Source organism: Trachypithecus francoisi, unplaced genomic scaffold (genome assembly GCF_009764315.1).
Source record: "Trachypithecus francoisi isolate TF-2019V2 unplaced genomic scaffold, Tfra_2.0 Lachesis_group8, whole genome shotgun sequence".
Classification (NCBI taxonomy): Eukaryota; Metazoa; Chordata; class Mammalia; order Primates; family Cercopithecidae; genus Trachypithecus; species Trachypithecus francoisi.
The window spans coordinates 102,195,459-102,222,576 of record NW_022681473.1 but is presented as its reverse complement, the minus strand read 5'-3'; the positions used below and the strand labels follow the sequence as shown (position 1 = coordinate 102,222,576).

At 43.7% G+C, this 27,118-nt stretch overlaps 1 protein-coding gene, 1 non-coding gene and 1 pseudogene across 28 annotated transcripts in view; 2 read left to right on the top strand and 1 right to left on the bottom strand.

Moving 5' to 3' along the window:
* Nucleotides 1-1,477: 1,477 nt before the first annotated feature.
* USP28 (ubiquitin specific peptidase 28) overlaps nucleotides 1,478-27,118 on the top strand; it is an 81,287-nt gene continuing 55,646 nt past the window's right edge. For 11 of the 27 annotated variants that reach the window (XR_004435649.1, XM_033204241.1, XM_033204247.1 and 8 more), the window contains exons 1-3: nucleotides 1,479-1,605; nucleotides 23,312-23,389; nucleotides 24,983-25,115. Coding sequence is in view for 18 of the 27 variants with exons in the window: in XM_033204241.1 (XP_033060132.1) it covers nucleotides 1,549-1,605; nucleotides 23,312-23,389; nucleotides 24,983-25,115 (268 nt within the window). In the remaining 9 variants the exon portion in view is untranslated. Of the gene's footprint in view, nucleotides 1,606-1,702; nucleotides 1,897-2,021; nucleotides 2,514-8,962; nucleotides 9,098-23,311; nucleotides 23,390-24,982; nucleotides 25,116-27,118 lie in introns of those variants that run through there. The other 16 variants (XM_033204249.1, XM_033204245.1, XM_033204238.1 and 13 more) reach the window with 8 other exon arrangements.
* LOC117081844 lies at nucleotides 11,385-11,444 on the top strand. The gene has a single exon (XR_004436318.1). It is a non-coding gene; the product is annotated as a U7 small nuclear RNA (small nuclear RNA).
* LOC117081823 lies at nucleotides 17,264-17,358 on the bottom strand (annotated as a pseudogene).

The following is a 27,118-nucleotide window of genomic DNA, read 5'->3' as shown; positions in this document are numbered from 1 at the left end:
TGCCAGTTAATCTGCCAGGGGAAGGGGATCCCTGTATCTCCAGGTGGTGGAAGTAGCAGCAGTCCTAGTCCAGGCCCGAGAGTAATCTGGCCTCTCCTGGGAGCGGCACCTGACCTGTACCTGTTTCCTTTCGTCACAAACTGTGCCCGCATGCAGACTAGTGAGGCCTGCAGGTGAAACATAACAATCCCAGCGATAACAATGCCAGGAGTATAGGAAAGGCCACAGCCTATGTTAAATTCACACTTAAAGCGTAGCTTGAGAGCCAGACCAGGGCAAGCGTGTAAGTGCTACTCTTAAAAGACGCCCTTCCACACTCAGCCTCTACGCAGATTTGGAACACCCAGCAGGCTGTCAAGTGGGTTTGCCATCATGACACATTTGTATCTTAAATGGCTGAGTAATCACAATTCCCATACAGGTGTTGAAAATACAATTCAGGCCGGGCGCGGTGGCTCGCGCCTGTAATCCCAGCACTTTGGGAGGCCGAGGCGGGCGGATCACCGGAGGTCAGGAATTCGAGGCCAGCTCGGGCAACATGGTGAAACCCTGGGTGTGGTAGAGCGTGCCTGTAATCCCAGCTACTCAGGAGAATCGTTTGGGAGGCGTAAATTGCAGTGAGCCAAGATTGTGCGGATGCACTCCAGTCTGGGCGACAGTGAGACTCCGTCTCAAAAAAACAAACAAAAACAAAAAAACCCCCAAAACCAACCAACCAAATAAAAAACAATTCAATAGGGGCACGTGGTCTTTTAATATGAAATCGTAAATATCTGCTTCAAACATAACAAAGTAACACAAAATTTTAGTTTGAACTTCTGAAAATCGAAAATGGAAAAACTCTGCAATTTTTCCTATTATGCCCAGGTTAACAGCATCAGGGTTAAGGGCACCACGCGGGGCACCCATGAACGGAGGCTTTGGTCCGTTTGGTTAGCTTTAGACAAGCGACTGCATTCATCCTCCATCTCTCCTTTAAGATAGTGAACACTTTTTCATGTCACTGGGTTGGAAATGGCCACAAAGCTGGTGGGAAATCCTTTATTCCACGGTCATTCGGCAGTTTCCCACGGCGGGGGAGCAGCTTTAATTCGCCCGTGGAGGGAGGGTGGAGCCGGAGGTCAGTCCTAGAAATGAGGTTTTTAGGGCAGAGAGCGGAGAAGACTCAGGAACGCCGCTCCCAGGATTCGCAAACCGAGATCCCGAGCACTAGCAGCTCGGCCTGCAACCTCCACCGGCTGTGAAGCCCACCGAGAGCTACAGGCGGGGCCGGGGTCACGTGACCGACGTCTGGTCAGCCGGGCGTGCGCGGGAGCACGCAGAACTGTTCGGCTCTGGGCCGCGCGCCTTGCGTGCGCGCGCATGCTGGGGGCGGGGCATGTGGGCCGGGCCTCCGGCGCGCGCGGCGGGCGGGGGCGGGACGGAGCGGAGTGGAGGGCGGGGGCGGGACGGAGCCGGGTGGAGGGCGGGGCGGGGTCTAGTCCTGAGAGGCTGGGCCGGCGGTGGCAGCGGCGGGAGACGGGTGACCCGCGGCTGGGCGCCTCGGCCATGACTGCGGAGCTGCAGCAGGACGACGCGGCCGGCGCGGCCGACGGCCACAGCTCGGTGGGCTCCGCGGCGGCGAGCGGGAGCTGGGGGCGGGCTCCAGGCCCTGAGGGGAGCGTGCGGGGCCTGCGGGGCTGCGGGCTGCGGAGGGCGCCCCGGCCGGGCGGGACAGGGGGTGCGCCCGCGAGCGTAGGTGAGAAGGCCGAGGGCTCTGCGGGGCTCGGGCCGCGGAGATTGAGGACTGCATTTTCGCGTCCGTGGGCGAGCTGAAGTTGCAGGGGGATTTCCAGATTTTGGAAAACCAAATATAGAGGGCTGGACGTGGGGTTCTCCGCCGCAGGGATCAGTAAGGTGAGCGCTCCTGGGCCCCGACCCGGGTGAGAAACTTCCGAAAGCGGCAGCGTTGGTTGGTTTTTTGTTTTGACTTTTAAATCGGTTTTATGGCGGCGTTTTTAAAAGGTTAAAGGAGACCGAAGTTATTTCACTTAAAGTCCGGAATTATCACCGTCTTCTGTAAGACCAGGGGTCCCAGTTACCACCACTTCCCTCCCTCCCCACCCAGCTTTGAAAACAAAACAGCGCAGCCTCCCCAATTATTGCATTCATCACTCTAGATTTTTAAGAAGGGGGAGGAGCAGCGTGATGAATAGAAAGTCTACTGATAATGCTCTCCTGTTCCCAATGTCTAAGAAGACTGAAATCAATACAAGGACTTCTGAGTTCAGATGGTGAGAGTGAAAGAACCCTGTTTTGGGAGAAAAGCTAATGTCTGTATGAAGAAACTTGGGAAGTGGGCAATTTGAGCTTGTCTTCTAGTGTTACTTCGGAATGTTATAACTTAACACCACCTCCTCACCCCTCAAGTACTGCACTTTTTCAAGACAAAATGGGAAATCTGTGCCAGTTATTCAAATACGAGTTTGGAAGTTTATATTTGTTATACAAAGCTGGCAGATAGATGCCTTCAGGTGAGAATCCTTTTATATCTTTTTACTCTTTTGTCTGGAAGGCCAGTAGTAGTTGGCATATACGCACTTTTTTTTTTTTTTTGAGACGGAGTCTCCCTCTGTTGCCTAGGCTGGAGTGCAGTGGTGCGATCTCGGCTCACTGCATCCTCCGCCTCAGCCTCCTGAGGAGCTGGGATTACAGGCACCCGCCGCCGGCCCGGCTAATTTTTGTATTTTTAGTAGAGTCGGGGTTTCACCATATTGATCAGGCTGGTCTCAAACTCCCGACCTCGGGTGATTCGCCGCCTCGGCCTTCCAAAGTGCTGGGATTACAGGCGTGAGCCACCGGCGCCCAGTCTGGACGCACTTTTTTTTTTTTTTTCAAACGGAGTCTCACTTTGTCGCCCAGGCTGGAGTGCAGTGGCGCGATCTCGGCTCACTGCAACTTCCGTCTCCCGGGTTCAAGCGATTCTCCTGCCTCAGCCTCCCGAGTAACTGGGACTACAGGCGCTCGCCGCCACGCCCAGCTAATTTTTTGTATTTTTAGTAGAGATGGGGTTTCACCGTGTTAGGATAGTCTCCATCTCTTGACCTCGTGATCCACCCGCCTCGGCCTCCCAAAGTGCTGGGATTACAGGCGTGAGCCACCGTCCCCAGTCTGGATGCACTTTTTAAAACTCATGTTAGAAAAATATACTTCCAGGTCCTGGACTCCAAAACGAAAGTATCATGCACTGATTTCTAATGGAAATGTTATTGTTTGATGTTCACAAGTGCCTATTGAAATGTGTCAGGATTTTTCTGTTTGGCTTCAGAGATCAGTTCTATTTGTTTTTAGCACAGTGACTTAAAAACTTGGGAAAATTTTAGTTTGGAGACCATCATATTCATTTAGAGAAGAGACTATTTTAAGGGAGAGAAGTCATATTTAAATTTGTCGTGGCTCAGTCATTTAAGACCATGTGCCTATTAATCAGTGGCATCTTCATTTACCTCTGCCGCAGTTTGAGTAGTGACCCTATTTCAGCATTCTCCATTTGAGAGATTGTGTGTGAGCTACTTGATGAGCATTTGTATGTAAGTCATAGCTATTTTGGGAAGGCTTGGAACTCCAGTGGCTGTGGCTGGCTGGAGTACTCTGATTCCTGGCCACCTGCAGAGTGATGACATTTACTGTTCTTCCCAGTGATTTGCCCTATACGGAAGGCTGTTAAGCTTGGAATGCTTGATAATGTTCGCCTCTTTTATTTTTGCTAATAAGCTTAAAGTTATCAGGATAGGTTGAAGGAACTTACAGGAAAAGTACCTTTTGCATCTTACAGGAAAGATTTTAATAACTTCTTCCTCATCTTGGTAAGTTTCACGTTAGAATGGATTCTTTTATTTTGAACTCTCTGAGGCATTCTCCCTTTCCCTTAAAGGATATTTCATTGTTCTAGTTGAGGAGAGCTATCCGTCCCTGACACTCAGAAGCTATTTAAAGCCTAGACTGCTTCCCTTCCCTTATTGGTCAGTTGTACACAGGACAGACAAAACCCTTTATGGCCTCCCAAGAATTTTAGTGAGAGAAATATGTAGTACTCTTGAAATACGCCCTCAGTATGAACTCAAATCTGAGAGTAGACACTTTGTGATTTCGCTAAATCCCCCAGACTGCAAACTGGTATTCGAATATCTAAAGAGATTATGTACTGACAGCTTCCTGTATTTCAATCAATTATTGACTTCTATAGCAGCAAAGTTTACTATTATTACAGGAGAAACAACTTGGAAGTCGGTTTGGTTCTTATAAACCTGTCATTCTTGGCAGCTGTACTGAGGGTTCATATCACACATTCTTCATGTCAGCTGAAGTTCTATAAAAACCTGCCGGTTTCAGTGAAAATCTAGTGCCCTTTTTGCTTTCTCTGGATTTATTGACCTTTCATGTCCTTTTACTTTGTCTCATTAACTGATTTTTAAAACATCAGTAAGTCAGTGATTGGTTCCACAACTCTCATGCCCCTCTGCCCCCAATACAGACAGTATTTTTAAGACTTACTGACAAATAGCATCTTATTGGCAAGATCTCTCTGTGTGTTCTGTTTCATCAAAGAAATTAAATCAGTAGTAAAATGAAGCAAGTGCTTACCAAGGAAAATAATGCTGATAATAGTAATAGCTAATGCTAATTGAGCATGCACTATGTGCCAGACTCTGTGCTCAGAACTTAACGTAGCATTCTCTCAGTACTTACACAACTCCACGAAGTTTCTGTGAGAAGGCTTATACTTGTTAAGTAATTTGTCCAAGGTCACCCAGTGAGGATGTGGTACAGTTGGAATTGTATCTAGGCAGTTCTGACCCCAAGAGCCCAAGGCGCCCCTCTTCCTATCTCATAGTTGATGGGCCCATTGCTCTGAATCACAGACTTTCCACTACTCTTGTAATGCCTTTTCTAGAACTCTCCTAATGTTTTAAACTTCCAGTCCTCCCTACAGTCTTTCTAAATAGATAATCTTCTTTTCTACTTGACTGAACTTGCTGATGTCTAAAAAGAGCTCCCGGCCTCATGTTTTGTCCCCGTCTCCCTACTCCATCTCATCTCTTTTCTCTTATTTTGGTGGAAAAGTTTCCCTTCCTCCGCCCGCCCCCCCCCCAACTTTCATTTCTTAGAGATAAACCTAGATTAATGGTTTTTACTAGGGAGAGATTTTGTAATCTAGGAAGCATTTGGCAGTGTCTGGAGACTTTCTGATTGTGACTCCAGAGGGAAGATGCTACTGGAATCTAGTGCCTAGAAGCCAGGAACGCTGCTAAACATCCTGCAGTGTACAAGAGTAAGCCCCGCAAAACAGAGTTATGTGTAAATTATATAAAATAGTGCTGAGCTTGACAAACTCTGATCTAGATGATGTCTCTCTTCTCTTTCTATTATGTCCCTTCTCCTTAGTCACCTTTACTGTCTTCTCCCTTGCTACTCACATTATGGTCCACAGACTGGCAGCATTCACATCCCCTAGGATTTAGAAATGCAGAGAGTTGAGTGTGCTAGAGCCAGCTTGCTCTGCCTCTCCAGCTGATTTCGTACATCTCTTTCCAGCTCTGTGTTCAATGACCTCATGTTGATAACTGTGCCAGGGTGGGAATATTTATACCAAGGAAACAAGCCAATACACTGCCAGTCAGCATACCACTGCCTGTATCCCCACTCTAGACCTATTCAATTAGTTTCTGCCTTTTGACAAGATTCTTGGGTGATTCCTTTGCATGTTACATTTTGAAAAGCATATGGATAGAATTTGCATTTTCCATTTTGCCATGCACTTGTCCTCTATCTTGAAACCAAATAGCAGCAACAAAAGCGTCTACTGCCCAGTCCAGCTGTTGTCTCCACCTTCCTCCTTTTGTTTGCTTCTGGAACAAAGTTTCTAACCCCACCTGTTTCATTTCTAAAACATTTTTCCAGTGACAATGTATTCAGACTCAATATACAAAACTTGGAAAATACAGACCTGAGCAAGACTAACTCTTAGCTGACAGGAGATTGAGGGAGGTTGGTTCCCAGATTCTGCTACAGAACTTAAGGTGGCAATAACAGCTTCCTCAAAAGCCCAATAATTAGATGGCTGTGTGGACCAGTCTGGGCTCCAGCAAGTGGCCGAGTGTTCAGAAGCCTGCAGAGGGAGTGACTAGGCAGCAGCAGGTTAGGTTGAAAGGCAGTGAGTGGTTTTATGTAATCAGAATCTGCTCAGCAGCCTACTTTGCCAAGGCAAGATCTCTCCCTCTGTCACCCAACTGGAGTGCAGCGATGTGATTGTAGCTCACTGTGGCCTTGACCTCCCGGGCTCAAGCGATCCTCCCACCTCAGCCTCCTGAGTAGCTGGGACCACAGGCGTGCACCACCGCACTTGGCTGCTTTTTTATTCTTTTTGTAGAGACGAGGTCTTACTATGTTGCCCAGGCTGGTCTTGAACTCCTGGGCTCAAGCAGTCCTCCTGCTTTGGCCTCCCAAAGTGTTGGGAGTACAGGCATGAGCCACCACACCTGGCCCCCTCATACTTTTATTATTTTATGCTTTTATGATCCCTCATTACCACTTTTTTGCTGATACTTTTTTTTTTTTGAGACAGAGTTTCGCTCTTGTTGCCCAGGGTGGAATGCATTGGCGCGATCTTGGCTCACCACAACCTCCGCCTCCTGGGTTCAAGCTACTCTCTTGCTTCAGCCTCCTGAGTGGCTGGAATTACAGGCATGCACCACCACTCCCAGCTAATTTTGTATTTTTAGTAGAGACAGGGTTTCTCCATGTTTGTCAGGTTGGTCTCCAACTCCTGACCCCAGGTGATCTGCCCGCCTCAGCCTCCCAAAGTGCTGGGATTACGCTCATGAGCCACCGTGCCTGGCTCCACGTCTGTATTTCTAATCCCGAGTTGCATATGACTTCTATATTGTGTTTCCCCGTGCTTTTTGAACATTTCTGCTTGAATATCAACCTCCTTGGCTATAAACATTTGCTGCATACTTATTTTCCCAGGGTTGTTATACTAGGCATGGGAATGTACACTTGTATTACTAGTGTCTGCCATATGCTATATGCCACCCTAAGCACTTTTCCGTACATTTTTATTTACAAAAACCCAGCGAGGTGTAAACTATTATCTTATTACTGATAAGGAAACTGAGATGTCTTGTTTGTTTTTTGAGATAGGGTTTCACTCTGTCACCCAGGCTGGAGTGTGGTGACACCATCAAGGCTCACTGCATCCTTGACCTCCTAGACCCAGGCAATCCTCAGACTCTTGAGTAGCTGGGAGCACAGGTATGCACCACCACTCCTGGCTACTTGTATTTTATTTTGTTTTTTGAGACAGATCTCCCTCTGTTGCCCGGGCTGGAGTGCTCACTGTAACCTCCACCTTCTGGGTTCAAGTGATTCTTCTGCCTCTGCCTCTGCCTCCCAAGTAGCTGGGATTACAGGCACATGCCACCACGCCTAATTTTTGTATTTTTAGTAGAGATGTGATTACACCATGTTGGCCAGGCTGGTCTTGAACTGTTGACCTCAAGTGATCTGCCTGTCTTGGCCTCCCAAAGTGAGGCATGAACCACTGCGCCCAGCCTCTGTTTACTTTTAAAAGTTTTTGTAGCAATGGAGTCTCTCTGTGTTGCCCAGGCTGGTCTCAGACTTGTGAACCAAGTCATCCTGCCTCAGCCTTCAGAAGTGCTGGGGTTACAGGCGTGAGCCACTGTGCCTGACCTCAGATGTTAGTATGCCTTATAAGGGCCTCATGTGAGATTGATTTATTCCTTTTCTTTCTTTTGTCTTTTTTTTTTTTTTTTTTTTTGAGACAAGGTCTTACTCTGTCACCTAGGCAGGAGTAGTGCAGTGGGTCAGTCATGGCTCATGGCAGCCTCAACCTCCTGGGCCCAAGCAATTCTCCTACCTCAGCTTCCTGAGTAGCTGGGACTACAGACATGTGTCACCATGCCTACCTAATATTTTTAGTTTTTGTAGAGATGGAGGTCTCTTTATGTTGCCCGGACTGGTTTTGAACTCCCACGCTCCAGTGATCCTCCCGCCTGAACCTCCCAAAGTATTGGGATTTATAGGCGTAAGCCAGGGTACCTAGCTCTTTTTTTTCTTTATTCGTATGAGATTTTAAACTGAAGTCCATTTGCTTCTATCTTACAGATGAGAAATGCAGCTTACAACCATGATTAAATTATAAGTAGCAGAGCTGTGACTTCAAGCCATTCTGACTTGAAGCGTAGCATTTCTCCAACTTTAGTACAAGCCTTTCTAAAACCAAAGTTTCTGACTTACTATTTGACTATGAAGCACTTTAATAACTTTTCATTGAACCCTCTTAGGCACTCTATGAAATAAAATTTGGTATGACCAGGAAGTAGAATTTGCAAAGTGACACAGCGGTAAGTAAAAAAACCAAAACTATAACACAGGATATCAGTATTTTTACTGTAAACTCTAGAGGAGTTTAGTTGGGCAGGCAAGTCCCAGTATTTTACATTTCTTCATTTTGCTAATAATTACTGTTTGCAGTACTTCATTTGATAGTCATACAGGGCTGTCAAAGCTTTTGGTGTACTTCATTTTCCATTCTGGAAACTGATGCTAGGAAGATTGAGATTTGCCAGGAGGCTGATGTGTGCTGGAGTCTGGGCTGCATGGCACTATTTCCAGCGTCTAGGCTTTCTACATAAAACAGGGGTCAAAATATCAGACACACAAAACCAAACTAAAGATCTGCCTCAATAAGTACCAGCTACATGCTACATGATGGCTGGTAGGCACTTTAACCCTAAGAAGGTTTTCTAAACAGCATTTTCTTTTTCAATCTTCTTGCCCAAGTTAGTACTTTCTGGTGTCCCCTCCCTCCCTCCCTCCCTCCCTCCCTCCCTCCCTCCCTTCCTTCCTTCCTGTATGGGGATATGTATACAGGTTTCCTTATTCATTTGTTTTTTCGTAGAGTTGGGGTCTTGCTGTATTGCTTAGGCTGGAGTGCAGTGGCTATTCACAGGCATGATCGTGGTGTACCACTGTTTGAAAATCCTGGGCACAAGTGATCCTTCTGCCTCAGCCTACTGCAGAGCTGCCACTACAGGTGTGTGCCACTGGACCCAGGTGATTTTTTTTTTTTTTTCCAATTGAGGCAAAATTTATATAACATAAAATTATTTTAAAGTGGGGCTGGGAGCGGTGGCTCACTGAGGTCAGGAGTTCAAGACCAGCTTGGCCAACATGGTGAAACCCCATCTCTACTAAAAGTACAAAAATTAGCCAGATGTGGTGGTGAGCACCTGTAATTCCAGCTGCTTGGGAGGTTGAGGCTTGAACCTGGGAGGCAGAGGTTGTAGTGAGCCGAGATCGCGCCACTGCACTCCAGCCTGGGTGACAAGAATGAAACTGTGTCTCCAAAAAAAAAAAAAAAATTAAAGTGTACAAGTTCAGTGACATTTAGTATATTCACAATATTGTGCAATCACCAATTCTGTCTAGTTCTAAAACATTTTCATTACCCTCAAAGAAAACTTTATAACCATTAAGCAGTCACTCCCTATTCCCCACTGCCCTCAACCCCTGGCAGTACCAATCTACTTTCTATCTCTAGATTTACCTACTAGAGAGATTTCATCTAAATGGATCATACACTATGTGATCTATTATGTGTGGCATCTGTCATTTATTGTAATGTTTTTGAGATTTGTTCAAGTTGTAGCATGTATTAGTTCTTCATTTTAATCACTGAATAATATTCCACTGTATGTATAGATCATGTTTTGCCTGTCTATTCTTCCATTGATGGACATTTGAGTTATTTACACCTTTTGGTTATTATGAATAGTTCTGCTGTGAATATTCATATACTCATATTTGAGTACCTGTTTTCTGTTCTTCTGGGTATATACCTAGAAGGAATTGTTGACTTATGGTAATTCTATGTTTAACTTCTTGAAGAACTGCCAGACTGTTTTCCAAGGTTGCTGTGGAAGTTTTATATTCCCACCAGCAATACACAAGGGTTCTAGTTTTTCTCCTTCCTCATCAAAATGCTTATTATTTTTTGTTTTTGTTTGATAATAGCCATCCTAATGGGTGTGAAGTGGCATCTCATTGTGGTTTTGATTTGGCCATGTTAATGTTGTGGCTAATGTTAAGTGTCTTCATAAACTTATTGACTATTTATATATCTTCTTTGGGGAAATACCTTTTTAAGTTCTTTGCCCGTTTTTGAATTGGGTTGTCTGTTTTTTGGTTGTTGACTTAAAGAGAGTTCAAAGAGAGTTCTTTGTATTGTCCAGATGCTAGACCCTTACCAGAAAAAAGATTTAAAAGTATTTTCTCCCATTGTCTTTTCACTTTTTTCATAATTTGTACACTATATATCTTTTTTTTTTTTTTTCCTCGGGACAGAGTCTGGCTCTGTCACCCAGGCTGGAGTGCAGTGACATGATCTCGGTTCACTACAACCTCCGCCTCTTGGGTTCAAGTGATTCTCTTGCCTCAGCCTCCCAAGAAGCTGAGATTATAGGCACGCATCACCATGCCTGGCTAATATTTGTATTTTTAGTGGAGACAGGATTTCACCATGTTGGCCAGGCTGGTCTTGAACTCGTGACCTCAGGTGATCCACCTTGGCCTCCTAAAGTGCTTGGATTACAGGCATGAGCCAACCGTACCCGACCAGCACTGTATATTTCTTGTTGTATTTCTTGATGTATGTATTTATTTCTTGAATTTGTACACCAGTTGTCTTTTCACTTTCTTGATAATGCCCTTTGATGAAGAAAAGTGCCTCAGTCCACTTTAGTGTCCCAAGTAGCTGGGACTACAAGTGCACACCACTATGCCTGGCTCAAAAGTGTTATTATTTTTTTCTTTCATTGCTTGTGCTTTTGGTGTCATATCTAAGAATCCATTGACACATCCAAGGTCGTGAAGACTTAGCTCTGTGTTCTCTTTTAAGAATTTTATAGTTTTACTTCTTTATTTAGGTTGTTGATCCATTTTGACTAATTTTGTGTATTGTGTGAGGTAGGGGTCCAGTGTGATCCTTCTGCTGTGGATATCCAGTTGTACCAATACCATTTGTTGAAGACATGGTTTTTCCCCCATCAAATGGTCTTGGCACTCTTGTTGAAAATCAGTTGATCATAGATACGAGTTCATTTCTGGATTCTCAGTTCTATTCTATTGGTCTATATATCTGTCCTTATGCCAGTACTACACTGTTGTGATAACCATAGCTTTGATTAATACTAAGTTTTGATATAAGAAGTGTGAGTCCTCCAACTTTGTTCTTCTTTTCAATATTGTTTTAATTCTTCCAGGTCCTTTGAAATTCTGTATGAATTTGAGGATCAGCTTTTCTATTTCTGCAAGAAAGGCCAAAGCACTGCAGCTTTTAGAATTTGTCTAGCAGGTTTTCTGATTTTCACTAGAGGTCCCTCCAACCCCCTGCCACACGCACACACATAGGGCCTTTGGAATTTTGATAGGGATTACATTGAACTTTTGAATTGCTTTGAGTAGTATTACCACCTTCACAGCATTAAGTCTTTGTGGCCAGACGCAGTGCCTCACGCCTGTAATCCCAGCACTTTGGGAAGAGGCCAAGACGGGCAGATGACTTGAGCTCAGGAGTTCAAGACCAGCCTGGGCAACATGGTGAAACCCCACCTTTACCAAAAATACAAAAAATCTTAGTTGGGCTTGATGACACACATCTGTGTTCCCACCTACTTGGGAGGCTGAGGAGGGAGGAACGCTTGAGCTCATAGGGTGGAGGTTGAGGTGCACTCTAGCCTGGGTGACAGAGAGAGACCCCATCTCAAAAAAAAAATACTGTCTTCGTGATGGTTAAGTTAATGTGTCAATTGATTGGGCCATGAGGTATGCAGACATTTGGTCAAACATTATTCTAGGTGTGTCAATGAGAGTGATTCTGGATGAGATTAACATTGAATCAGTAGACTGTGTAGAGCAGTTTGAACTCTCTAATGTTAGGGTAATGGGCCTCATTCAATCAAGACCTGAATAGAACAAAAATGCTAAGAGGAAACTTTGCTTGCCTGACTGCTTGAGCTGGGACATTGATCTTCCTCAGTCCTGGCACTGGAACTTAGACAACCATCAGCTCTCGTGGTTTGCAGGACTTCAAACTCAGACTGGAACTTACACACTCAGCTCTCCTAGTTCTTGGGCCTCAGACTTACACTAAAACTACACCGCTGGTCTCCTGGTTCTCCAGCTTGCTAACTGCAGGATCTTGAGACTTCTCAGTCTCCACAGTCATGTGAGCCAATTCCTTGTAATAAATCTCACCGCCTATATTTATCTCCTTTCCCTTCTGTTTCTCTGGGGAACTCTGACTAGTTCAGTTTTCCAGTTCATGAACCTGGAGGTTTTTCAATTTATTTAGGTCTTTAACTTCTTTCATCAATTTTTAAATTTTTTTTTTTTTTTTGAGGCAGAGTCTCACTCTGTTGCCCAGGCTGGAATGCAGTGGTGAGATCTTGGCTCACTGCAGCCTCCACCTCTTGGGTTCAAGTGATTCTCCAGCCTCAGCCTCCCGAGTAGGTGGGACTACAGGCACGTGCCACCATGCTTGGCTAATTTTTTGTATTTTTAGTAGAGATGGGGTTTCACCATGTTGGCCAGGCTGGTCTCAAACTCTTGACCTCAGGTGATCCACCTGCCTCAGCCTCTCAAAGTGCTGAGATTACAGGCATGAGCCACTGTGACCGGCAAATTTTTTTTTTTTTTTTTGGAGACAGGGTCTCACTCTTTTGCCAGGCTGGAGTGCGGTGGCACAGTGTTGGCTCACTGCAACTTCCATCTTCTGGGCTCAAGCAGTCCTCCCACTTCAGCCTTCTGAGAAGCTGGGACTACAGGCACGCACTGCCTCACCTGACTAATTTTTGTGTTTTTTGTAGAGATGGTGTTTTACCATGTTGCTCAGGCTGGTCTCGAACACTTCAACTCAAGCAATCTGCCTGCCTCAGCCTCCCAAAGTGCTGGGATTACAGGTGTGAGCCATCGTACCCAGCCTCAGCAGTGTTTTATAGTTTTCAGTATACAGGTTTTTCTTCTTTTCTTTTCCTTTTTTTTTTGAAGACAGAGTCTCGCTCTGTTGCCCAGGCTGAAGTGCAGTGGCATAATCTCACTACAACCTCCACCTCCTAGGTTCAAGCGATTCTCCTGCCTCAGTCTCCCAAGTAGCTGGGATTACAGGCACCTGCCACCACGCCCGGCTAATTTTTGTATTTTTTGTAGAGACGGGGTTTCACCATGTTGGCCAGGCTGGTCTCGATCTCCTGATCTTCTGATCAACCTGCCTCGGCCTCCCAAAGTGCTGGGATTACAGACATAAGCCACCGCACCCAGCCCAGGTTTTTTCCCCGCTTTGGTCAAATTTGTTCCTAAGTATTTTATTCTTTAGGATGCTATTATAAATGTAATTGTTTTCTTAATTTCCTTTTTGATTTCTTATTGCTGTTTTATAGAAACACAGCTAAATTTTGCCTATTTATGTTTACCTTGAAGCTGCTGAATTTGTTTACCAGCTGTGGTAACTTTTTTGCAGATTCTTTGGGATTTTGTATATATAGGATCACGTCATTTGTGAATACAGTTTTACTTTTTTATCCTATGCAATTTAGATACCATTTATTTTTTATTCTTGCCTGATTGCTCTGGCTTAAACTTCCAGTACAGTGTTGAATAGCAGTAGTGAAAGTGGGCATCTTTGTCTTGTTCCTGATTTTACAGGTAAAGTTTTCAGTCTTTCACCATTGAATATGATGTTAACTGTTAGTTTTTTCTAAAGGCCCTTTATCATGTTGAGGGAATTCCCTTTTGTTCCTAGTTTTCTGATGGTTTTTATTATGAATGTGTGTTGGTTTTTGTCAAATGTTTTTCTGCATCAATCAAGGTGACCATTTCTTTTTTTTCCTCCTTCATTCTGTTGGGGTGTTATATCACATTGTTTGGTTTGCTTTTATCTTATTGGCAAGGGCATTCTCTTAGGCATCCGTTGCAAATGTATGACTAAGCTGTCTCTCTTCATTCTTTGAGATGTTCAGAGTATGTCCTACTATGACGTTTTGCCTACCAGCGTTCTCTTTCTCTCATCACAGTTAGTTTACTCAGTAGCACTGTAACTCAAGCTTTCTTTTCCTAGTGTCATCCCACGTTGAACCAGTTGTTCACATGGGCTAGATTAATCCACTTAAATGCCTTTTCTTCCTTCATGTATCTTCCCTGCTGAGGAACTGGCAGTGATTATCCATTGCTCATCAGATCAAACCTAAACTCTTCCTGACATTTAGAACCCTTTGTAATCCAATCCCACATCACCTCTCTGATCTCTGTTATTTATTTATTTGAGACAGAGAGTCTTGCTCTTGTCGCCCACACTGGAGTACAGTGGCGCAGTCTCGGCTCACTGCAACCTCTGCTCCTAGGTTCAAGCCCTTCTCCTGCCTCAGCCTCCCAAGTAGCTGGGATTACAGGCGCCCATCACCACATGCAGCTAATTTTTGTATTTTTAGTAGAGATGGGGTTTTACCATGTTGGCCAAGATGGTCTCGAGCCCCTGACCTTAGGTGAGCCACCCACCTCAGCCTCCCAAAGTGCTGGGATTACAGGCGTGAGCCACCATGCCCAGCTATCTCTGTTACTTATTAAAAATAGAAACTATACATGAACACCCACCTAGTAATAACTTAAAATTTTATCATTGCTACATTTCTAAAACTATTAAGCATATAAATTTGATTTCTCATATCTCTCTGATATTTTCCCAGTTTTTCAATTAGCCCTACCAATATGTTGTTAAAAATTGTATTTTCCTTCATTTTTGGTGATGTGTTCGATGTGTTTTTCAGCCTCATTTCTCATATTTAGTTGGGACATGTATTCAAAGAAATGAAAAAATATTTTCTTAGTATATCCTAAAATAAGCAAAAAGCAAGGCATAGGACATTATGTAGCATATGAAAAAATATATTCATGTGCATAGACAATTTCTGGAAAGATAACAGAAACTGTTAATGGTAGTAGCCCTGGGAAATAGAACTAGGGTGGGAGGAAGGTGATTTCCTTTTCATTTTATACCCTTTTGTACTATTGGAATTTCTTAGTACATGTGAAGAAAGAGATGGAAAAAATTAAAAAGTAAATAATGATCAGTTCCTTTTTTTTCTTGTTTTTAAGTCCCAGTAACCCTTTACCTGATATAACAGTGGCCAAATTTTAAACACTTTTAATGGTTTTTAAAAACTTTAAGCCAATTGATAACTCAAACAGGCATTTTCATCATGTACTGACATTTGCATCATTCACAAAAATATTAAGTAGTCTATTTCAGGGAATTTAGCTGTGTCCGCAGAAAGCTGCTGTTTGTCTTTTTCAGACAGCCATATTCTTACAGCTACTTTAGGTTTCTATTCCATGAAAAAATTGGATCAGCATGGCACTATTGCTGGAAGAAAAACTGAAAAAATCCCAGGGCTTTTAAGGGCCATTCCTTGTTTTATGGAGGTTGGAAAGGTTAGCAACTGTCTTTGTTGTTCAGACAGAGGTGTTTTTTCTCTTTTTTTCTTTTTTTTTTTTGAGACGTAATCTCGCTTTGTCGCCCAGTCTGGAGTGCAGTGGCGTGATCTCGGCTCACTGCAACCTCTGTCCCTGGGTTCAAGCCATTCTCCTGCCTCAGCCTCCCGAGTAGCTGGGACTACAGGTGCCTGCCACCACGCCTGGCTAATTTTGTGTGTTTTTAGTAGAGACGGAGTTTCACCGTGTTAGCCAGAATGGTCTGGATCTCCTAACCTCATGATCTGCCCACCTTGGCCTCCCAAAGTGCTGGGATTACAGGCGTGAGCCACCAAGCCCGGCCTTTTTTGTTGTTGTTTTTGAGACTGGAGTCTCGCTCTGTTGCCCAGGCTGGAGTGCAGTGGTGCAATCTTGGCTCACTGCAAGCTCCACCTCCTAAGTTCAAGCAGTTCTCCTGCCTCAGCCTCCTGAGTAGCTGGGACTACAGGTGCTCACCACCATGCCTGGAGAATTTATATATATATATATATATTTTTTTTTTTTTTAGTAGAGACGGGGTTTCACCATATTGACCAGGCTGGTCTTGAACTCCTGACCTTGTGATCCTCCTGCCTCTGCCTCCCAAAGTGCTGGGATCACCGGCATGAGCCACCACACTTGGCCAGAGTTTTTGGGGTTGATGCTATATGTTTTCTTTGACTCTTCAGGTGTTTTGTTTCCTTTTGTTCTTTTTTGGCTTTCCTTGGGTACTTAAGTGTTACTTTATAATTGCGAACCAGATCTTTAGCTTTGGAAGGAATTTTAGTAGGCATACCTTGGTAGTTCTTTGGAGTAAGGGAACATTTATTAATTATTTACTTAGTTGTAAATTTAGAAATGTCTTCGTAAGACTAGACAATTGAGATCAGGAAATATGTGCATCAGAATGATGAAAATAGCATCCCTGTTTGAAGGAATGGAATAACCTATAAAGCGTCTCATCACAATGCTAAATTAGGAGTTTTAACGATTAGTAATGACATATTTTGCATTATTTCATCAGAGAGTTTTAACTTAGTTACTGTAGGATCAGGCCAGGTATTGTTTGTTACAAAAACTTGATAGCTTAATGTTTTTAGTGTCTGAATAATCTTGTTAATTGCTCATTGTGGGTGAGTTATTTTTGCTCTAAGAAAATCTCCTTTCTGAGAAGTGGGCTGGATTGCATCAAAACCATTGAGTAGCAGTGAGGTCAAAAAGCTTGAGTTCCTTCCTGATAGAGGTTTGTGTTTGCCTGTCTTTCTTTACTGCCTCTGGGCAAGAAAAGGGAGTACTTTTTGTTTTGTGAAAACATTGTGAATTTAACTCAGGAAATGCAAACCTGTTGGCTCTTGTAAGTTATTTGACTTCATTGTGAGAGGAGTACAGGCTTTGTCTTGTCTTCTTGTTGGGTGTGTACTTTACATATTGCAAGGTAGAGTGAAGTTAATATTTAAATCCTCTTTCTGTGAAGTTCAGGAGAAGTGAGTTAGTAGTATGGTAGGATCTTGATGGGTTTAGCATTACTGTAAAATTAATTTTTATATATATATATAGTACTTATGAAGATTTGGAGTGTGGGTTCTGTTGAGAACTTTAGCTAAATCTTTACAAGACTGGGTCGTGTCATAGCATTTGTGGATGTATATAAATAATGCGTGTGAAATTTGTTATTCATACTCTTTACATTTTTTATTTTTAAATTATGGAACACTTCATGAATTTGCATGTTATTCTCGCACAGGGTCCATGCTAATCTCTGTATTGTTCCAATTTTAATGTATTGCTCAAGCAAGCTCTTAGACTTTTAATAGCTATGTGTTTTATAGCTATCTTTGATTTAGCTTTTAATTCTAGTCATTTGATGATAAATAGGTTTTGTAAACCTTAATTTCCTAATGTGTGCAATGCCTACCTTTGTTATTAGGATTACATACATGAAAGGTGCCTGTTTCCTGACCAGTGTTCAGCCAGGTATGGTGATGTGTGCCTGTAGTCCCAGCAACCTGGAAGGCTGTGGTGGGAGGAGCCTTTGAGTCCAGCAGTTAGGCCACTTGCGGTCAACATAGCGAGACCCCCATCTCCAAAAAGAAAAAAAAATTAAAGTAGTTACTCAATAAATATTAGTTGTCGTTATTATCAGCACTGTTCCATGGATGATTCCAATTAGGCAGTGTATTGCATGATTCTTGCATTAAAGGAGGCAAGAATTTCATATTTAAAACAATTAGAGAACAGGTCTGGCCCCGTGGTTCATGCCTATTATCCCAGCACTTTGGAAGGCCAAGGTGGGTGGATCACTTGAGGTAAGGAGTTTTAAGACTAGCCTGGGTAACATAGTGAAACCTCATCTCTACTAAAAATACAAAAATTAAGCTGGACGTGTTAGTGGGCGCCTATAATCCCAGCTGCTCAGGTGACTGGGGCAGGAGAATCGCTTGAACCCTAGAGGAGGTGGAGTTTGCAGCTAGCTGAGATCACACCACTGTGCTCCAGCCTCGGTGACAGCAAGACTCCGTCTCAGAATAGAATAGAATAGAATAGAATAGAATGGCATGGCATGGCATGGCATGATGAGGAATGCCAAGTGAAGACAGTGTCCACATTCAGTCACAGGCCTATTCATTTCCTTAACATGGGAGATGAGAAAGGGGAGAGAACAGTATGGGCCAGAGTTCTTAGAAGGACTTCATATGGAGGAGGTAAGACAAATATAACCCTTGAATGTAGTTGGCATACCATAGTTTAATAATGTAGGTGGTATTACAAGTGATTCTAGGAGCAACACTCTATGCATGGGAGAATGAGTTTGCGGTAAGGAACTGAGAGGAGAAAAGGTAGAACAGGCTAAGCGGGGAATCAGGTAATGGTCTTTGAATGGCAAAATGAGGAATTTGGATTTGAATTTCCATGTAGAACATTGTTCTTGGAGCTATACAAAATAATTTTACATAGTTGTCATCTCTACCCAGTAGCCTTTAGAAAAAGGTCACTGGGCCAGGTGCAGTGGCTCACACCTGTAACCCCATTACTTTGGGAGGCTGAGACAGGTGGATCACTTGAGGCCAGAAGTTCGAGACCAGCCTGGTCAACATGGAGAAATCCCATCTCTACTTAAAATAGGAAAACTAGCTGGGCGTGGTGGTGGGCACCTGTAGTCCCAACTACTTGGGAGGCTGAGGTGGGAGAGTCACCTGAGCCCGCGATGCCGAGGCTGCAGTGAGCTAAGATCGTACCATGCCACTGTACTCCAGCCTGGGCCACAGGGCGACACCCTGTCTCAAAAAAAAAGGAAACTCAAGAATTTATTTTCCTTTCCTGATTGTGTTATCCCAGATACATTAATGTCCACTGCTACCTATTACAAAATGGAGAAAGATAAATGGCAATATTACAGTATAACTGACTTTAATCCAAGGCCAAATGTAAATAATTAGTAAATTAGTATTTGAATACTGTATTTCATTGATTCACGTTTATTTGGCATTCTGAGATCTCTGACATCAAGATGTTCTTAACATTTTTACTATCATCCAAGTAGCAGATGTGATGTTGTCGTTGTCTGTACTTGTATGAACTTGGTCATAGCTGTTACTATTGTTATAACAACAGTTGACAGTCAAGTTATATGTACTGTTAGTAATACATGGTTCACTTGCCATTGCATGTGTCACTTAAAAATTTACACTGTGATTCAACATTGAAATGAAAACAAAACAAAAAAACCAAAAAACCTGTATATGAAGCAAGGCATGGAAGCAGAATGGCAGGGTATAAATTTGATTTTATATGAAGCAAAATATTTACCTTTGGAGGAATGTTTGCAGTTTCAGATTTTCTTGCAGAGCTATAGTCCAGTGCTTTATGCAACCCAGAAGGGAAGATACTATAGATGTATTATGCTGTGTTAAGTTTTGTTGCCGAGAAACATGTGAAAGAATTGCCTATCACATGCCAGGCAGTGCACCTGGAAGCAGGGGAAATTGCTATATTTCTCAACATAAATGAAAAAGTTCAGAGATTTAAGAAGCTAGTGTGGTATATGTCTCCCAGGACTGCCATTAAGACATTGTGTCATAGTTTTAAGTGGCAACAGTTTTCCTTTCTTCATTTGTAACTGATGGCACCTTAGATTTAGTCAAATGTAGTATTTACATCTCTGCTTCTGATGATAGCTGGTTTAGAACAGATTGCACTACTAAGTAATGAAACTTGTGATTATATAAGGACAAGCAAAATTTTAAAATAAACTTGTTAGGGTGCAAAGATCAAGGTCAAAATATAAAAATAGGCTGGGTGTGGTAGCTAACACCTATAATCCTAGCACTTTGGGAGGCTGAGGCAGGAGGAGGCGGAGGTTGAAGTGAGCCACAGATCGCACCACTGGACTTCAGCCTGGGCAACAGAGTGAGAAGTAAATAAATTAATTAAAAGTAAAAACTGGCCAGGCGCCATGTTCATGCCTGTAATCCCAGCACTTTGGGAGGCTGATTGCCTGAGGTGGATCGCCTGAGGTTGGGAGTTTGAGACCAGCCTGGCCAGCATGGTGAAACCCCGTTTGTACTAAATATACAAAAAATTAGCTGGGTGTGGTGGCCAGCGCCTGTAGTCCCAGCTACTCAGGAAGCTGAGGCAGGAGAATTGCTCGAACTCAGGAGGCGGAGGTTGCAGTGAGCCGAGATTGCACCGTTGCACTCCAGCCTGGGCAACACAGTGAGACTCTGTCTCAAAAATAAATAAATAAATAAATAAATAAAATAAAATATAAGAATAAGATGTTTGCATTTTTTTGCACTAGATAGGTATTCTTGCCTATCTTTTTGTCTTCTCAAATACAGCATGGCATAGTGCATCCCTTATCAGCAGTAACTTTGTGTAAAGTTGTTAACCTCTCTGTGCCTCAGCATTTTGTAGGATGGGCATAATACCTATGTCCCAGGTCTGTTATGAGGGTTCAGTGAGTTAAATTAGTTTATACATGCCAAGTGTTTATAGCAGTACCTGGCTAAAAGTAAGCAGTATATGTTAGCTATTACTTTTTTTTTTTTTTTTGAGACGGAGTCTCGCTCTGTCACCCAGGCTGGAGTGCTGTGGCCGCATCTCAGCTCACTGCAAGCTCCGCCTCCCGGGTTCACGCCATTCTCCTGCCTCAGCCTCCCGGGTAGCTGGGACTACAGGCGCCGCCACCTCGCCCGGCTAGTTTTTTGTAGTTTTTAGTAGAGACGGGGTTTCACCGTGTTAGCCAGGATGGTCTCGATCTCCTGACCTCGTGATCCGCCCGTCTCGGCCTCCCAAAGTGCTGGGATTACAGGCTTGAGCCACTGCGCCCGGCCCAGCTATTACTTTTTACTGGGATTATTTTCTCTGAATCATAAATGTTAGTTTTTATACAGAACAATTCCGAATGAAGATGCGATTATCCCATTGTTACCTTCTTGACGCTAGTTTGGTATTAATGTACTACTTATTCCCCCTCTCAATTATTCCACCCTCTTTTGGGTACATTGATGTTGATCTTTTAGAAAATTATGTGCGGGCCGGGCGCGGTGGCTCAAGCCTGTAATCCCAGCACTTTGGGAGGCCGAGACGGGCGGATCACGAGGCCAGGAGACCGAGACCATCCTGGCTAACATGGTGAAACCCCGTCTCTACTAAAAAATGCAAAAAACTAGCCGGGCGAGGTAGGAGTCCCAGCTACTCAGGAGGCTGAGGCAGGAGAATGGTGTGAACCCGGGAGGCGGAGCTTGCAGTGAGCTGAGATCGTGCCACTGCACTCCAGCCTGGGCGACAGAGCGAGACTCCCTCTCAAAAAAAAAAAGAAAATTATGTGCGATTTTTGTGAGATACATGGATTCGTACCACTTTTATACAGTAAAATCAAATGGAATTAGAATTAGTTTCAAAAAAACTAGTATTTAATTTTTCTAAAAATTACATGCTTGCGATTTTAGTTTTTGCTTAGGCTGAATCTGGATACCTTTTCGTATGATAATCACTCTCCCAGTGCACAGGCAGTGACTGGATTTGACGAGACTGACAGCGTGAAAGTCTGCTGGTCTCAGCAGGGTAGGGTTCCATTTGTAGCCTATGACTATAATCTGACTACAGCAGAACGACTGTTGATGCTTCTTCAAGGACTTTGTTTGTTTGTTTATTTATTTATTTATTGAGACTGAGTTGTGCTCTTGTTGCCCAGGCTGGAGTGCAATGGCACGATCTTGGCTCACCGCAACCTCCACCTCCCGGGTTCAAGCAATTCTCCTGCCTCAGCTTCCTGAGTAGCTGGGATTACAGGCATGTTGCCACCATGCCCAACTGATGTGTATTTTTAGTAGAGACGGGGCCATGTTGGTCAGGCTGGTCTCGAACTCCCAACCTCAGGTGATCCACCCACCCTGGCCTCCCAAAGTCCTGGGATTACAGGCATGAGCCACCAAGCCTGACCTCTTCAGGACTTTAGAGGGGTGTTTCAGTTAGTTATTTCTAGTTGTGTAATACTGTAGTGTTGCATTGGGCCCACAGCTGTTGAAGAACATAAGATACTGTTTCTATTATAGCTGGGAGTAAATGTAGACTATCTCTCTGAGACATATTACTAACTTAATTTAAGCGTAATCTTAGGAATGGTATAAATTAGATTTCTTGTTGCTGAATTAATTTCGAACTACTTTGTTTTCAGCATTCGTCTTAAAAGATCATTGTGTCTCAAGTTGGGCCAGCCAGTTGTTTAGATTGAGCTGTACTTGCAAATCGGTGTTTTATATTTTGTCTTTGTGTAAAGCAGGATAAAATGATAGAGTGAGGATATTAAGGCTGAAGGGGTTGTAAACTGATTTTGTCTTAGCTGGAAGTTAACAATTTAGGTTTTTCCATGATTTAGGTTAATGAAGAGGAAACATTTCATACTTTATACCCTTTGAAATTATATAATTTAATCGAGAAAATTCTAGCTTTAGCTGTACTTCTTTTTAAGTAATCAAACACAGAGTTTTAAATATGTTGGTGTTATCATTGGTTAATTACATGATTGGAAACTTATTGTCAGTGAAAAGTGATACACACTAATGGCATGTGCAGGAAAGCTTAAAATAGCACATCTTTATATCCATGCAAATTCTCCGGACTTCTTATATGACCTACTTAATGTACTGCCTACCAAAAGAAAAACCTCGGAAACTTTTAAGTGTCCATTAAGGGTAGAACATTACATTTAAATGTTTTATATATTTGTAATTTTACTATCATCTATTTCTTTCATAAGTACCAAAGGTAATTTCCATGATTGAACTTTTAAAAGAGAAATAGATTTGGCATTTCAGAATATTTCTGACAGCCAATACATTGTTACTTGGAGCTTGTTGGTTGTTTAGAGTAAAAAAAATGAAGGGCTGTTTGTGTTGGCCCACACCTGTAGTCCCAGTGGACTTTGGGAGGCCTAGGCGGGTGGGTCACGAGGTCGGGAGATCAAGACCAGCCTGACCAACAAGGTGAAACCCTGTCACTACTAAAAATTAACTGGGCGTGGTGGCATGCGCCTATAATCCCAGCTACTCGAGAGGCTGAGGTAGGAGAATAGCTTGAACCCAGGAGGCAGAGGTTGCAGTGAGCTCATGCCACTGCATTCCAGTCTGGGCAAGCCTCAGGCCTGTTTATCCAAGATGCTTTAAGTTATTCTTTAAATGTACCCAGGTTTACTTTCTGACTGACATATTTGTGGTTTTTGTTTTGTTTTGTTTTGCAAATATAGAGCTGCCAAATGCTGTTAAATCAACTGAGAGAAATCACAGGCATTCAGGACCCTTCCTTTCTCCATGAAGCTCTGAAGGTTGGTTTCTAGATCTCTGCTAGTCCGGAGGCTTTCAAGCAGCTGTCTATATGATAGTTATGTCAGTTCAAGCTATTTCTGTGCCCAAATTAAAGCGCATATGGGGACAGAACCTCTACAGGTCAAATGACTGACCCAGTATCTTCAACATGTAAATTATAAGGGGCTGAGGGAGATTTGTGGTTTGGGTAACCCTGCAGCGTAAAAGAGATTTAAGAAACATCAAGCAGTTGCACTGTATAAGCCTTATGGTTCCTTATCCAAACCAACAAACTAAATGATATTTGAGTCAGGGAAGTTTGAACTGGTTATCTGATACTGAAAAAACCTGTTGTTACTCTTAAGGTGTGACAATAGCTGGTTTTTTTTTTTTTTTTTTTTTGAGATGGAGTCTCACTCTGATGCCCAGGTTGGAGTGCAGTAGCACAATCTTGGCTCACTGCAGCCTCTCCCTCCCGTGTTCAAGTGATTCTCCCACCTCAGTCAGCCTCGCGAGTAGCTGGGATTACAGGCATGTGCCACCATACCTGGCTAATTTTTGTATTTTTAGTAGAGACAGAGTTTCACCATATTGGCCAGACTGGTCTTGAACCCCTGACCTCAAGTGATCCGCCCGACCTGGCCTCCCAGAGTGTTGGGATTACAGGTGTGAGCCACCGTGCCCAGCCATGGGTTATATTTTTAAAAGATACATTCTGAAATGTTGACCAGTGATCAGATGGTTAGGATTTGCTTCAGAATATCTAAAACAGTACAGGAGGTTTAGAGAAAATAAGAAAGGTTATGACTAAGTGACTAGGTAATTGTTGAAGATAAGTGATAGGTACATGGAGGTTCTCTTATTCCCTTTCCTGGTATATATGTTAGAAATGTTTCCTCATAAAACGTTAAAAACAAGAAGGATCACCACTAGAAAATAGATAACTGCTTGGCTTTTTTTTTTTTTTGAGACAGGAGACAGAATCTCACTCGGTTGTCCAGCCTGCAGTGCAGTGGTATGATCTCGGCTCACTGCAGCCTCTGCCTCCTGGGCTCAAGCAATCCTCCCACCTCAGTAGCTGGGACTCACGCCTGGCTAGTTTTTGTATTTTTAGTAGGGACGGGGCTTTGCCAAGTTGCTCAGGCTGGTCTCCAATTCCTAGGCTCAAGTGATCTGCCTGCTTTGGCCTCCCGATGTGTTGGGATTACAGGCGTGAGCCACTGCGCCTGGCCTGCTTGGCATTTTTGTTGTAGGGCTGACTTCATTTAGAATGTCTGTGTTAATTGCCAACCCCCTTTTTTGACACATCGTGCTTTAGACTATTCCGAGAAATCATGAGTAGTAGTATCTGAAACAATGGGAACAAATCTCCATCGAGACTTCACTTTTGTTGGAGTGTTGTGGGAAATCAGAGCATGGAAACTCCTGTAACGAGGCGTTTGATCGACGCTTCAAGCACATTAGACCTGTCCATTATAGTCTTATAATTCTACCCTAGAATTATGCCTGAAAGTACTCAGTGTGTCACCAGGGTAATAAAGTTAATACTCAAAACTGGTTTTAAATTCTATGATGATTACTTTTGAAATTTCTATTGTCTTTTTCTCCCATAGGCCAGTAATGGTGACATTACTCAGGCAGTCAGCCTTCTCACTGATGAGAGAGTTAAGGAGCCCAGTCAAGACACTGTTGCTACAGAACCATCTGAAGTAGAAGGGAGTGCTGCCAACAAGGAAGTATTAGCAAGTAGGTACCATATATCCTGTCTTGGTCCTTTGCTGAACTAGCAGAAAATAAGAAACCAAGTCTATGTGAGTTCCCTGTCAATCACATCAGCCTTTTGAAAATAATAGTAATAACAGCTTATTACTGAGCTGTTGCTATGTGGCAGGCACAATTCTAGGCACTTAAAAAGTTTCAGCCGGGCGCGGAGGCTCACGCCTGTAATCCCAGCACTTTGGGAGGCCGAGGCGGGCAGATCACGAGGTCAGGAGATCGAGACCATCCTGGCTAACACGGTGAAACCCCGTCTCTAGTAAAAATACAGAAAATTAGCCGGGGGTGGTGGTGGGCACCGGTAGTCCCAGCTACTCGGGAGGCTGAGGCAGGAGAATGGCATGAACCCGGGAGGCAGAGCTTGCAGTGAGCTGAGATCCCGCCACTGCACTCCAGTCTGGGCGACAGAGCAAGACTCGGTCTCAAAAAAAAAGAAAAAGTTTCATTTGTTCATTTACTCATTGTTTAGCATTTATTTAAATGAGGACCAACTATGTGCCAAACACTCTTGAATCCCTGCCTGCATGTAGTTTATTTTTTAGTGGGAGAAGCTCAACAAGTAAATAAATTATATAATATACTAGAATATGATAAATACCATGGAGAAAAAGGACAGAATGAAAGAAATGAAAAAAAAAAAAAAAAAAAAAGAGTGCTGGGGACTGGATTTCCAATGGATGGACCGTGTTTTTTTTTTTTTTTTTTTAAAGTTGGAGTCTCACTTTGTCGCCCAGGCTGTAGTGCAATCGCGCGAACCTCCACCTCCTGGGTTCAAGCAATTCTCCTGCCTCAACCTCCTGAGTAGCTGAGATTACAGGCACCCGCCACTACGCCTGGCTGATTGTTTGTATTTTTAATAGAGACGGAGTCTCACCATGTTGGCCAGGCTGGTCTTGAACTCCTGACCTCAGGTGATCCGCCCACCTCAGCCTCGCAAAGTGCTAGGATTATAGGTGTGAGCCACTGCGCCCAGCCGGGATGGATTTTTTTTTTTTTTTTTTGAGACGGAGTCTCGCTCTGTCGCGGCCCAGGCTGGAGCGCAGTGGCCAGATCTCAGCTCACTGCAAGCTCCGCCTCCCGGGTTTACGCCATTCTCCTGCCTAAGCCTCCCGAGTAGCTGGGACTACAGGCGCCCGCCACCTTGCCCGGCTAGTTTTTTGTATTTTTTTTAGTAGAGACGGGGTTTCACCATGTTAGCCAGGATGGTCTCGATCTCCTGACCTCGTGACGGGATGGATTTTTAATTAAGAACGTGCAGGGAAGGTGAGGGAGTAAGTCATTTGAAGCCCTAAGATGGGAGTGTACCTTGGTTTGCTCAGGAAACTGCAAGGAGACCAGGGGTAAGGCTCAGTGAGTAAGGAGGGCTGAAAGGGATGGGGCCATGGAAAGAGATGGAGGTGGATCATTCAGAATCTTCCTAAGTACTGGCTTTTGCTGTGAGTTAGGTGGGTAGCCTTTGAAGAGTTTGGAGTAAAGGAATGATATAAACTGATTTCCATTTTACACTCTGACTGTGGTGTTGAGAACGGAATGTGGGGGAGGGGGCAGTGACAAGCATGGGTCAGATCAGGAAGGCCAGGCCAGGCTGCTGTGGTGGAGGGTAAGCAGTGCTGGCATTCCGGCATGTAGTATTTTTAAGGTAAAGGCAGTAGGATTTACTTACTGAGGAGGTAGGGTTGTGAAAGAGGGAGGAGTTAAAGGTGACTTAAAATTGTTTTTTGTAAGCAACTGAAAGGAGTTGCACTTAACCAAGATGGGAATCACTGTAGGTGGAGCAGATTTGGGATGGTAGATGAAGAGATCAGTTTTGGGAATACTAAATTTGAAATGCCTGTTAGTCATTCACGGCAGAAGTGTCAGCAAGACGGTGGAGACCCAGGTGCACAGTTCAGAGGAGAGGTCCAGGCTGGAGGTAGGTGGACTTGGAATCATAACCTGTAAATGCTCTGTAAAGCTGTGCGACTGAGGAGCTC